Source organism: Prionailurus bengalensis, chromosome C2 (assembly GCF_016509475.1).
Source record: "Prionailurus bengalensis isolate Pbe53 chromosome C2, Fcat_Pben_1.1_paternal_pri, whole genome shotgun sequence".
Lineage (NCBI taxonomy): Eukaryota > Metazoa > Chordata > Mammalia > Carnivora > Felidae > Prionailurus > Prionailurus bengalensis.
Window position 1 is genome coordinate 140,913,849 of NC_057350.1, and position 14,278 is coordinate 140,928,126.

Consider the following 14,278-nt stretch of genomic DNA (forward strand, 5'->3'; position numbering starts at 1 on the left):
TTGTATGCTGACCTGCTCATAAGTTCCTTGAGGGTAGTATCATTACCTGCTTTGTACACTGCTCTAGCCCTAGCTTAGTATCTGCCTTATATATTAGGAGATTAATAACTATTTGGGGAGTGAATTGTCGGATGGATGACAGAAAGTGAAAGAGAAGCGTTTACGGACTTTGGGAGCACTGTTACTCTAGCTCAGCAATTCTAGGAAGCCTTTCTTCTCCCACCCCTCTCATATTTTAACACTTCTTTTATCTTTGCTTTTGGCCAGCTGGCTGTTGTGACTTAGTTGTTAGTGCCTGTGCATTCACAAAAACACTTGCAAAAAAAGTCTGCAGCTTGGAAGAAAATTCCAGAAGCAGAAGTGGAGCAACATGTCAAGGTACACTGCACCAACAATGCTCCTAATGGTACACAGGACTGTATTTTGTGGGAAAACTGTCATCTCTGAGCTGAAAAGTGGTGCAGGAGATTGGAAATCTGAATGTAAAGAAGCTTTAGTAATAATTTTTTGCTCACATAGTCTTTTTATTTGTGCTTCAGTGATAATTATCATATATCACCATTGTACTTATCATGAGAGCCCATTCAGTAAGTGTAAAATAATTTTTATGTTTTAAGAAATCACTTAGTTATAGTTTAATTTGGCAATTTTTTTCTTAATGGTTCATAAAATAATAGTGCATCATCATTTTATAGTGAATGAAATAGGGTATTATACAGTTGTCTTCAGGGCCTCCATTAACATATATGGCATCTTGCGTAGAGTAGAAAGAGACATTCCAGAGCAGCCTTGCACTGGATATGAGGTGTGGTGAGGAGAACCCCTCTCCGCCAGATGCCTTTGGGGTGTGGGAAATCACCACCACCACCACACGTGGCAGCTTCAGCTATCCTTGTGGTAATATGTTTTATGATTTTATCTTAGAATTGGGAAACAGAGCATTATATGTAGTTTTTAGACATTGCTGTTCTGTTCTTGAATCTTATAACTTGAAGAAAGGTTACAGAAAAACTGATTATATAGCAAAGTGAATATTAAATCAATATTCGGAACAGTAAGTTTCTGTTTTTAAAAATCATTCTTTTTAGGGAAGTCATTTTTTCCGAATAGATAAGCCATTGTGAAGAAGTTCTTATCTGTGAATATTATGGTGTTTCTGGGTAGACAGGAAGTCCAGCAGAATTTAATTTGATTGAATCTGTCTGGGTCAGTGACCTCATAATCTTTCCAGAATGAAGCTCTAGTCATGAAGCATTTCAGTGCCCCTCCTGGGAACTTTGGTCAGCTCCTGAAAGGCATGCCTGCCTTTGCTATTTAATATAGATCTTAATATTTATGTCTTTGACAGTGTTTCTGTTTGACCATATAGTCTGGAACTATTTTTCATACAGATTGTGTCAAAATTTAAATTTTTACAACCTCACTTTGTCTCACAACAGCTTAGGTAAACTTAGTTTATCCACTGCAATTAAGATTTTTTTTTTTAACTTTTTTATTTTTTTATTTATTTTTTCAACGTTTATTTATTTTTGGGACAGAGAGAGACAGAGCATGAACGGGGGAGGGGCAGAGAGAGAGGGAGACACAGAATCAGAAACAGGCTCCAGGCTCTGAGCCATCAGCCCAGAGCCTGACGCGGGGCTCGAACTCACGGATCGCAAGATCGTGACCTGGCTGAAGTCGGACGCTTAACCGACTGCGCCACCCAGGCGCCCCTGTAATTAAGATTTTGAATTCACTTAGGAATAGTTTACGAAATTAGTATTTTTTATGCATGGCCTACCGTAAGGATTCTGATAGAAAACTAATCAAGAATGATAGTAGTTCTTCTTATGGAAAGTATTCAGACTTACGGGTAATATTATGTCATTGGATTCCAGATACTTTCTAACTATCTGAAATGCATTTGTGTTACAAATTTCAAGGTTTATCATTTATATTCAAATGTATCATCCAATTTTTAAATAAAATATCTCTTCCTGCTTCTGCTTCCTTTCTCCATCCCCCATCCTCCGTGTAGTTGTAAATTTTTTTTTAATTTTTATTTATTTTTGAGAGGGAGTGAGACAGAGCATGAGCAGGGGAGGGCCAGAGACAGGGAGACACAGAATCGGAAGCATGCTCCAGGCTCTGAGCTGTCAGCAGAGAGCCCGACACGGGGCTCGAACAACGAACCGTGAGAACATGACCTGAGCTGAAGTCGGATGCCCAACCGACTGAGCCACCCAGGCGCCCCCCCGCCTTTTTTTAAATTTTTTTTTAATGTTTATTTATTTTTGAGAGAGAGTAAGACAGAGCATGAGCGGGGGACTCCGTGTAGTTATAGACAGAGAAGTGCAATTTTTAATAACCTGATCTCTAAATTGTTGTCCGGGAGCCCAGGTAATTATAAGGGATTAGAGGCAAAAGTTGCAACTCAAGAGATTAGGAAACTAAATCTGGCAGAACCAGGGTCTGGTACCTTTGGGAAAATCTTTCAGTACACAACTCCATGCATTTACTTCCTCCTGCATCTTCTCAGAGTTCACCACAAACTTGCATTTTCCCTTCTTTTCAGTGCTTTATAGAAGTGTGATGTTATCTTCCCGAAGAATCCATAGTGTTCTGTTGAATTGGGCCCCTTACCTTACTGCCCAAAGGTATGCCGTTATAAAACACACTGGCAAAAATAATTTAAACTGGACGAATTTGGGGTAATAATATTACAGAGTTTGAAATGTCAGCAAAAATATTTTGTTGCAGTTGTGTATGTTGTGATTAAAACAATGAAAGCGCTCATCTTGAACAAATAGAAAGCATTTGTTGAATGAAAGCATTCATGGGGGATTTTTATTGTTAGCCACATTTGTAGATCTTTACAAACTGCTTACATGGATTTCTTAAAATTTGTTTGAAAAAAAAAAAACCTCAACAGATCCCAGTTTCTCTTGACCATTTCAAAGACCATTAATCACCCTTGGCCATTTATCACCATTTAATAATACCAAATCATAGAATGGTCAGGAGAAGTAAGTGGATGGAATTCAAACATTTGCTTCCCGTTTTCAACTCTAATTTTTAAAGTTTGGATGGGGTGAAAATGAGGAGCTGTGGAACTTTGTAAGGTTTTTGTTACATATGATTATATTTTCTCTTTTCACCACTGCCCATTACTGGTAATTAAAAGACAGTTTTTAACATTGATTGGGAAAACCCGTTATCTGGTTCAATCTAATCTTCTCATTATGTGACTAGATCTAAGATTCTGATAGTTTCAATAATGCTGCAGGTCGTGTCCTGGGAGACTGAGGGGCAGGTAGAATCCGTCACTCATCATGGTTAACCAGTTCTAAGAGTTTATCTCATATAACCCTGTTTTGAATTAACTAAATAATCCAGTAAGCAGTGTTTTTATTATCTCAAAAAGGGAAAGATTCAAAGTTGGCTAACAATGAAATTTCCCATTTTTCACTGGCAGGAACCCCAGCCCCGTAATGGGGAAGGTCCCACCAGTGCGAAGGCCCCACATGGGGACCCCTCCCCTAGTGAGGAAATGTACCCCTGAAGAGGAGTCCTTCTGGCCACCTGGCCCACTGCTACCCTACCACGTGAGTACAGCAATGGCTTTGAGGACCTCAGCAAGTTTTCCATTTCTTGGTGGCCATTTGTCTGTGAGAAATGGCCAGAACTTCTTCCTGTTTCTCTTAGACATTCAGTAAAGGAGATATAAGCCTCTTTTTACTGTTCTGCTTCGTTTTTCCAAGTGCAATCAAAAGAACTTGTTTGGATAAGAGATTAAGACTATTGGTTAAGACTCAGGTGTGATTAGTGAAACACTTGGTTCCTTGTGTAGAACAAGTAATACTGTTGAACAGAACTTTCTGCAGTGGTGGGAATGTTCTCTGTATGCCCTTGCCAATACACTACCCACCAACCACATACTGCTGCTGAGTATTTGAAATATAGTGCAAATGAAGAATTTAATTTCCAGTTTTATCTCATTTTAATTAATTTAAATTTAATTCTCCACATATGACCAGTGGCTACTAAAATGAACAGTGAATGCGTACATTGAATGCTGTGTGCCTCAGGTGTCCAGCCGTTTTGAATATTTCTACAAATGTACCCCTTTACCTCTGTTTCTTTAATAACCCAGAAAATTTTTCCTTGTTTTATATTATTGTAAATATAATTCTCTAAAAGTAAGAAAATATTTAAATTAAAAATTCTTACTTCGAAACTTATTCACCCATATTGCCCTTCTGTAGTTTTAATTACTTTATGATATTAAGAAAATTTATTCAACCTTAAAATTACAAAGTAATATCAATTTAAATATCCTAGCTTTATTTGCTTCTTTACATGTTTTAATTTGGAACTTCACTATATATGTAGAAGTAATTATACACATTAAAATAACTTTTCTATTTTATTATTCCTTTTTAATGAGACAATAAAATATCCTACATTAGTATAGTGCATGCAGTGCTATTACCAAAACATTAAATTCAGCATTTATTCATTATAATGCAGTACTTAATATGTTTCAAAGTTTGGATCTGGTAGATAGGTTATTGAAATTACAGATTAACTATATTTTTAGGTTTACTACTGAGGGTAGATGTCCTTCCACTATTGGGCAATCATTAAAAATTTCTTACGTCGTAAGATGCTAATAAGAGAAATTGTGGGGAGCGGGGGATGTATGGGAACTCTCTGTACTGTCTTTGTAATATTTCTGTAAATCTAAAATGATTCTAAAATTTTTTGAAGCTTACTAATGTTTTTTAAGTTTATCTATTTATTTTGAGGGGGAGGGGAGGGGCAGAGAGAGAAGGAGAGAGAAAATCCCAAGCAGGTTTCACACCCAGCAAAGAGCCCGGCATGGGGCTCAGTCTCACAAGACTGAGCCAAAATCAAGAATCTCAGGTGAGATCACCTGAGCCAAAATCAAGAATCAGATGCTTAACTGACTCAGCTACCCAGGTGCCACTGAAGTTTATTTTTAAAAATCGTTTCATCAAATTTTGTCGTGGTATCCATTTGTATCTGTGCAAAATAAGAATTACCAGCTCAGTAATTAGTAGTACTTACATAAGTATCACTACATGTCATCTTCAAAATATCCCTGAGAAGTGCTGTTATAATTTTACAAATTAGAAAGCTTGAGGCATCGAATAAAGAATAATTCAGCCAGGGTTACTTAGTGGCAGTACCAGGATTTGAACCCAGCAAGTCAGTGCTTTTAACCACACTTACGTTACTTTTTTTTTTTTTTAGTTTAGTTTTGAGAGACAGAGACAGAGGAATCCAAAGCAGGCTCCACACCAGCAGTGCTGAGCCCGATATGGGGCTCCAACCCACAAACCGGGAGATCATGACCTAAGCCAAAACCAGAGTCAGACACTTAACCGACTAAGCCACCCAGGTGCCCCTACACTATGTTACCTTTTTAGGAGTCTTGATTATGCCGTGGAAGATACAGATTTTCTGCTGTCAGTGTAGCAGTACAAACTTCCCAGTATAAGAAATCCAAAATAAAGTAGTACCATGGTGATAAATTACTTTTACACCTTGAAAGATACAGAAGTATGCTTTATTTCTGTAACAGTGATTCAGACTTTATTTCATACAGTGGTTAATTATTTTGTTGAGTGAGGAATATGTTCATATTCTCTTGACAAGAGGCATCTATGTTGGTGGGGTTTTAAAAAATTTATTTGTACTTCCTTAAGGTAGTGACTAAGAATGAAAAAAGTGAGCATTGCATAAGAGTAAGGGGAGATGGATGTGGCTGGTCATGTCATAAAGGCAAAGTTTTAATGAGAATAAGTTTTTAAGGAACTTAGAGTAATATATGGCATATTATTTTGCGAAATTATTTCAGTGTTGTTTTACCATACGCGTATTAGAGTGTTTTCTTTTACCATATGCCTGTAATGTTATTCTTCCTGGACATTAAATTATGGATATGTAATTGTTAAAACTGAAATATAGGAAAGGTTGATGGTGAATTATCAACATTTCTTTGAGGTGTTTTTGTGAAGTTTGGGAAGTATTTCTTTCGCTAAAAACAGGGAAGAAAAAAGATGGACTATGTTGCATAGTTCAGAAATTGTTGCAAATGGAATATATTGGTTTGTCCACTCATTGTTTAAATATCATACGCCCATTGATGGATTAACACATTCAACGACATGATATATCTAACTGCTGCAAGTATTTAAGGTCATGCCTTTAATTGTCAGTAAGAGACAGAATTGAAATGCTTTAAGGGAATTCAAATCATAAACAGGTGCAATTCTTATAGAATCATTCTTTTTCTGTTATTGTATACACTTGTGAACTGATTGGCAATCCTCTGTTGGCTCTGACAAATTATTTGGATTTGGAAGGCAGTGCTTTCTTGCTAAGAATATATATTTTTCAAATCACTATGAAGATTTTGTCATACTGTAGAAATTTCAGGGCAAAGTCATGTTTGCAAAATAAGGGAATTACACATTTTAGTACTCATTGACCAATTAAAATTTAGCTTTAGATTATTGGTTTAGATTGACACCCTGTCTTGATCTAGTTATAATCTTTATTAGGCCAGGCAATTCATGTTATCTTAGGTGGTTGAATTGCTACTATGCAATTCTGTGTTGGTCACAGATGGGTCTAAGGGGAAAATGACATTATTGCTGTCATTTTTTAAAAGGCAGTGTATAGCTAGAGATCTGGTAAGGACAATAAGGAGGAAGAAAACTTTTAGAGGATCATAATTTATCCCAAAATGCCTATGATCCAACAGATAGCCTTAAATTCTTTTCATGCCAATGGGTTCTGTTCTCTACAGCACATAGCATATCCCTTTGTTCAAGTAACAACTATACATCCTGGATTTCCCAGAACAAGCCATCTTTCGGATATTTCGTTCTGTTTTCCCCATAAGTGCACTTGTACTGCTTAAACCATATGTCCCATTTTTTAAAAATAGCATATTTAGAAAAGTAACTACTGTACAGAAGAAATGATAAGTAAAATAATTTTGCACTATTTCCCATTGGGAAAGGAACTGGAGTATACGTAAGACTTAAGTGTCTTAAGTTTGGCTCTTTCTGTAACTAGTAACTGCTACCTTTGGTATAGAGTATCCTGCTTTATCATGTACATTTTAAATGTGTCAGTTAAATCAATCTGGTTGTGGTATTTTCAACATGTTATTAAAACTAATGAATTTTTGTTAAAATGAACACAGACTTTTTAATTCATCCGTTTCTGTTGGAAACAATATGTTCTCAAGCTCTCAGTTTGTTTCTGCTTTCCATAGTGAGCAAAAAGAGAACATGCTTTATATTGTTAACCTATTTTTAAAAAGAGAGTTGGTATGAATCTGGTTTAAAGAGTTAGAACAAGTATCTAAAGTATTAACAAAAGAAAGACCAAGACTAAAGTTTTGGCACATTTTCTCTTTCTATATATCCCCTTCTCATGTAAAAGTGGTTCAAATTTTAGAAGACTAGAACTTAGATACATAGAACTATATAGTTAGGGGATTTAAAAAAAAATCTCTTTATGGGGTGCCTGGGTGGCTCAGTCGGTTGAGCGACCGACTTTGGCTCAGGTCATGATCTCATGGTTTGTGAGTTTGGCCCCACTTCGGGCTCTGTGCTGACAGCTCAGAGCTTGGAGCCTGCTTCTGATTCGGTGTCTCCCTCTCTCTCTCTGCCCCTCCCCCACTCATGCCCTGTCTCTGTCTCAGAAATAAACATTAAAAAAAAGTTTTTTTAATAAAAAAATAAATTAAAAAAATTTATATGCTTTTCTCAGTTGGGAAAGGGAATCATTGAAGATCCTAATAAAGTATAAATCAAGATGTTACATATAAAAAGTACATTGTAAAGCAAACAATAAATACATTTTTCATTATAGGTGAAATCTATAGATCATTATAGATTTTACTAATCCTTTGCAATCAACAGAACTTTCTAGGGCAAAATATTACTGTTTTCTTTTCAGGATGTAGTTGCACATTGGCCCAGGAAATATCTCTTATGTGTTAAGATGTTAATACCTTGAATAGGTAGGAACCCCTTCCTGAGCTCATTACATAGTTGCTGGCTACTCTTTAAAGAGGATGAACACCGAGGCGCCTGGGTGGCGCAGTCGGTTAAAGCGTCTGACTTCAGCCAGGTCACGATCTCGCGGTCCATGAGTTCGAGCCCCGCGTCAGGCTCTGGGCTGATGGCTCGGAGCCTGGAGCCTGTTTCCGATTCTGTGTCTCCCTCTCTCTCTCTGCCCCTCCCCCGTTCATGCTCTGTCTCTCTCTGTCCCAAAAATAAATTAAAAAAAAAAAAAGTTGAAAAAAAAGATGAACACCTAAGAATAAATAGCTAGGATGTCTGCTATAAAATAACCTAAAAGTACAATTTTCTGTACTCTTTAGTTTCATAGCAGGGAGACAGAAATTCAGAGATATTTGCAAATTGCATAAAATTATAAGTTCACGTTTTTGTTAGAATTAAAAGCTACTAGAACTTAAAGGGAAGAATAAGATAGAGACATGTTTTACATTTCTCAATTTAGTTCTCCTTGGATTTTTTATAAGAATATTTTTTTAGATACTCATTAGCTGTTCTTTGATTGCTTTTAATACTTTATAACTGATTTAAAAAAATTTTATAGTACTTAATATTATAACTTCCTTCTCTCATACCTTATGTTTCTTAGTTATTAATTTATAGCAGAATCTCTATTAGAAAGAGTGTATTATTTTAGGAGAAGGGAAGCTTTGAGAAAGAATGGCTTATTTGAAGTGGTTCCGCCCATGAAGGGAGTCCCTATTTTAAAACCTGAGAGCTAGGTTGACCTTCATAGGACTCTCAGGTCTGAGTGCTTTCCATCTGCCCTCTGAAATCTAAGTCTCATGTTCTCCCTTGTGTCTTTGTTAGTCTCATAAAAAACTTCAAGACAGAAATTATCGAATCAATTGCCAGAAAGCCTAAAACAACAGAGTTGTGGGCTAGAGAAAATTAGCAAGATGTAATGAGAGTGAGCATGCACATGGGCTTTCCTTATAGGACAAAGACTGTCACCTCACAAACCAGAAAGGATAATCTAACAGCTCTCTTTCTGTGTGAGTGATGGATGGATGCAAAATAATGCTGTGCATATACACGTAGAATAACTCTTTTAAAGCTGTATTTGAACTTTGTGTAAGTCTTAAGATGTCAAACTTAAAACTGCATACAAATGCAAACACTAAAATAAAATACTACTTTCTTTTAAGTTGCTGTACAATGCACTTATTTAGCTGCAGCTGAACTCATATTCTGGACACTGCATAGAAAATATTGGAAATGTTTTTTATCTGCTGGCTTAAAATGTGCTCTGCTCATTTATGGGTGTGTCAGAGAGTCTCAAAGTCACTGACTCCAAGTGTGCGGATTTGATTCCAAAGAACGCATTAGGATTGTCCTATCTTTCTGCCATACTGAGGACTATACCTGCCTAGAACAGCTTAATACGGGTTTTGCCCTCTCCTGTTTCTGGGAGAAGGCCTGAAAGTTAGGTTTACACAAGCCTCACAGCATGCAAAGTAGAGGGAGCAGAACTATTAACAGCTATAATTAAGCAAGTTAACTACCTCCCCTGTCAATACCTAACTTAATTGTCAATAGGGAGTGTACTTTGTGTCTACCAAACAAAGTAAATATCAATAAATCAAAAAGATATTCATGAATTGCCTATATTTTATGTACATTCTGATTTGATAATTCAGAGTCTATCTCATTTTTTGCATAGGGAACTAGATCTCCCTTCAAAATCAGTTTTCTGCCTTAATTATGGGGCCACACACATTTAAACTAAATGCAGATCCCCCTGATGACCTCTCTCTTGACCTCCAGCTTACCATGCATACTAGATGAGTCCTAAACCCTCTCTGCTCCCCCAGCTCCCTCCCCATCAATAAAACTGGTTACAACCACCTGCAAAATAATAATATTGATAAAGTAAACACAGATCTTCCGTGCTCACAAATTACTGACTTCTATTATGTTTTCAAAGCCTGACAAATACTTTTTTTTAAATATGCAAATCTACCCATGAGAAATTTCAGAAGGTCCAGCCTTGACTCCTGAGAGTATTGTTCTTGAAATTTCTTTTTCATTGTTTAGTTTTTTTGTTAACTAGTAGAACAAAGTGATTTTTTTTATAATTCATAAGTATTCTGCTCATGATGTCGGACATGGCAGATGTGGCTAAGAAAGATGAAAGATAATAAGAGCAGAACTTGTAACCGATACACATAGTAGAATTACACCCCAAATTAGCTCAATAATCATTAAAGTCTGCTTAATTAGTAACTTTTAGTTGTTTTCCAGCTTCTAATCATGAGAAGATAAGTGAGAACCGTAAAATGTTTACAAATGCAGACACATTATGAGACAACATTTAAACTAACCAAGCTATGAGGAGAAAAAATAAGGAATTGCTGGTTTATAATAGGGGAGCTATATAAACACCCCCATGACCTCTGCAATAACCATTCTATCGCCCTGAGGTCTGCCACACAAATTCATCCTGTGAGCAAATTAGCCAGGCCTCATGCCATTTCAAGTTGTGAGGTAAGTTTCTGGAAAAGGTCCACCAACTATTGTAGAGAGAGGTATTTTGCCTATTTTAATTACATTATTCCTCAAAACTTCTGTGATCTGTAAGAACCACAGACCAGGATGAAGCCCCCTTTTCTCGGTATACTTTCTATATAATGAATTTGAATATTTGTGTTCGTTTTAAACACTGAAAAGGAAAAGAAAAAGAAACATAAAATATACTTTGTGCTGAAAAGTTTTATTCTGAATAATTACAAGGGTTTTCCCCCTTGATTTCAAATCCTATGAATTTACTAGGTAGTGGTCAAGTGCTTATCTCTGTTTTCCAGATGAAGAATCGTTGGCAAGGAAGTTCAATGACTGAGCTGGCTCTTTAATACATGGTACCGCTAAGCAGCAACTCAGTGGATGACCCTTCTGGGGTTATTTTTATGATTTGGACTAGATGTGACTGGGTGGCGCTTTGAGCCATTGAGCTGCCCCCCAGAAGTCCTTAGGCACAAAGTTGGAGTTAGTGTGAAAGCCAAAGATACAAGAACACTAGAACTGAATTTAGAAGACCTGGCTTCAAGTCTCTGTTAAATAATTAATTACCTCATTGACCTTGTGGAAATCATGACTTTTTGGCCTACTATACAGAACACTTCCGAGGTAGTTTACCTTAGCACTCAGGCTCAAATCTCAGCTCTCCCGCACCCCTGTTCCTGTTTTCACGTGTATATATAAGGTGATGCTGGTACCTACCACATGGGTTAAATGGAAGTCTCTCAAAAATCTATGATTATTGGTGTGTAATAAGCCCTCTATAGCTGGGAGCACATAATGCTGCTGCTGCTTCTTGTTATTATTATTACTGTTAGTATTAGGATCAGTGAAATGTGTTTGATAGCATAGTATTACACCGTCTGTTGATATATAATTAGAGGAGATAAAATATGTATATAAATACCTGTAATATAAGGTGGATGAAGACCAGCTAAACTACTTTGGTAATAACAGAAAGGAGAGATTATTTCCATGTGGATTGTCATGGGAATGTCCTTAGAAGTAATTTTTGAGCTTGGTCTTAAAGGATAGTAACGATTTGGACATGCTAAGGTGGGAGAAATTGAAAGTGGTCAGGGACATCCAAGAAGCAGAAACATGAACAAAATTAAGTTCTTATTACTAAATTACTGTATGGATTTCAAGCAGTCATTACATTTATTTCATCTTTTGGCCATGTATCTGTGTCTGTATGAACATAGCCTACTGTTTTAAGGTACTGGAAATTCTTTTAATTATCTTTATATATATATTTTAAGTAATCTCTATACCCATGTGGGGCTTGAACTCACAACCCCGAGAATAGGAGTGGCATGAACTAGCCAGCCAGGACCCCCAGTACTGGAAATTCTTAATTTTTACAGAAAACCATAAAAATATGCTTTGTTATTTCCATTTTATACATAAGGAGACTGAGGCTCTCACAGCAGTAATTGGTAAAAGTAGGAAACAAACCATTGTACAGGCACTAAATTTCACATATTTCTATAGCAGTCTGCTGCCTCCAGTAGACAGTTTCAAAGGCATCAACCGTATAGTTGGCCCAAGACTGCTTTCTTCTGTGTGCCATGGGACACCTGGGTGGCTCAGTCGGTTGAGCGCTGACTTCCACTCAGGTCACGATCTCACAGTTCCTGAGTTTGAGCCCTACATCTATCAGGCTCTGTGCTGACAGCTTGGAGCTGGAGCCTGCTTCACATTCTCTCTCTCTGCCCCTCTCCCCTGCTTCTGTGCTCTCTCTCCCTCAAAAATGAATAAATAAACTAAAAAAAAAGTGTGCCATATTCAGAAGGGCTGGAAAAACTGTTCAGATGACCCCATGTAAATCTAGCACCACTATTATAACCTCAAACCCACAGGTTGCTAGTGATAGTACCTTGAGGGCAGCCAAGAAGTAAGTGTTATTAACACTTGGTGTGATCTTTGCACCATTTTGTCACAGCTTAAGTTTGCTAGGTAGTTTTGATTCAATTATTGTTGTCTTTAGTTTATTAAATTGAAACTGACCAGTAAATGAATGTAAGGTCTCAAAGCTGTGCTGCAGTTGCTAGAGGAATCCTGTTCTTGATTCTTGATCCAAAGATATTTGGAAAATAAGAACTAAGAATTTTTATATATTGATACTAGGAAATTATAAATTCATAATAGTTAAATAACCATCTACTCACAGATCATAGTACTCTGAATGATTTTCTAGTTACCATTAGTATGATTTTTTCTAAAAGTTTATTTATTTTGAGAGAGAGAAAGCACTCACGTAGAGAGAGGGAGGGAGGGAGAAAGAATCTCAAGCAGGCTCCCCGCTGTCAGTGCAGAGCCCAGTCCAGGGCTCCATCCCCCAACCATGAGACCACGACCTGAGCCGAAATCGAGTCAAACACTTAACCAACTGAGCCACCTAGGCGCCAGTATGATTTCCTTTTTAAAGGATTTTTAATGTAAGTAAAATGTCACAACTTGCATTTATTATTTATTTTAGTTGATATAATAAGTCACAAAAGCTTGTGTGTGTGTGTGTGTGATTATCAAATCTCCAAGACAGATATTTCTGGTGTTAGAATACTGTCTACTTCCCATGATAATGCTGTTGCACATTTGTTACATTTTAAATATGAAGTTAACATATTTCTACTTGAAATGTCTTGATTACATTGCATATTCTGAAAACACGCTACTCCAGTAAAACTGTTATTTCAAGAGTAATATCACTATATGATGTGACATTTATATTAAATGTGATTTTCATCTACTCTGTAGGGTTTTCTGAAATTATAACAAACTGTAATTCCATCCAGTTCTGGCTATGTTGTAAACTTGGGAGTGAACTGAAGTGATTTGTCATAAATATCCCACTAAGGGATTTATTTGGAATACATTATAACATGTTTTTCATTTTTAATAATACAAGATTAACATCATTCAGTATGAAATATTATATTGCTATACAGCGTAATTCAAAAATATCTCCCTGATGCTGTCACTGGATGGTATTGACTTTAACTTGAGGTCTTCATTGTCTAACACTTTCTCTACTTTATATGCTTCCTGTTTTAACATTACTAAAAATTGTGTGTGAAGGTATGCCTTTGTTACCAGGATGTAACTATTATCAAGAATATCTGTTACCATTTTTTTTTTAATTTTTTTTTCAGTGTTTATTTATTCTTGACATAGAGTGTGCGAGCAGGGGAGGGGCAGAGAGAGAGGGAGACACAGAATCCGAAGCAGGCTTCACACTCTGAGCTGTCAACACAGAGCCAACGCAGGTCTCGAACCCACGGACCGCGAGATCATGACCTGAGCCGAAGTCATACGCTTCACTGACTGAGCCCCCCAGGCGCCCCCGCCCCACTGTTACTGTTTTAGAGGTGAACTAGTACTTTCAAGCTGCCAGTCTTCAGCAGGACACAGTATTAAAATGCTAATTCTCGTTAGGTGGAAACAAATTCCAGAGATTCTTCATTTTACTTTAAAAGACCAATGACTCTTCTCTGTTAGTTTTTATCTGTCTCCACCAGCATATCTATGATAATGTGTGATGAAAGACTACAGCTTCTCATACTTCTGTTTTCTGTGCATGACCAATCCTGAGTTCTCAGGTTTTTCCACCCCAGCTCAGAAAACTTTCATGGAGCATGTGGGGGGCTCAGTCG

At 36.9% G+C, this 14,278-nt stretch overlaps 1 protein-coding gene across 4 annotated transcripts in view; it reads left to right on the top strand.

Annotated features, from left to right (window-relative positions):
- LOC122492046 (ubiquitin-conjugating enzyme E2 E2) overlaps nucleotides 1-14,278 on the top strand; it is a 382,267-nt gene that overhangs the window by 234,811 nt on the left and 133,178 nt on the right. For 2 of the 4 annotated variants that reach the window (XM_043595516.1, XM_043595515.1), the window contains exon 4: nucleotides 3,458-3,587. The exons of the other annotated variants lie outside the window; for them this stretch is intronic. In XM_043595516.1, the coding sequence (XP_043451451.1) occupies nucleotides 3,458-3,587 (130 nt within the window). The remainder of the gene's footprint in view (nucleotides 1-3,457; nucleotides 3,588-14,278) is intronic. 4 annotated transcript variants of the gene reach the window in all.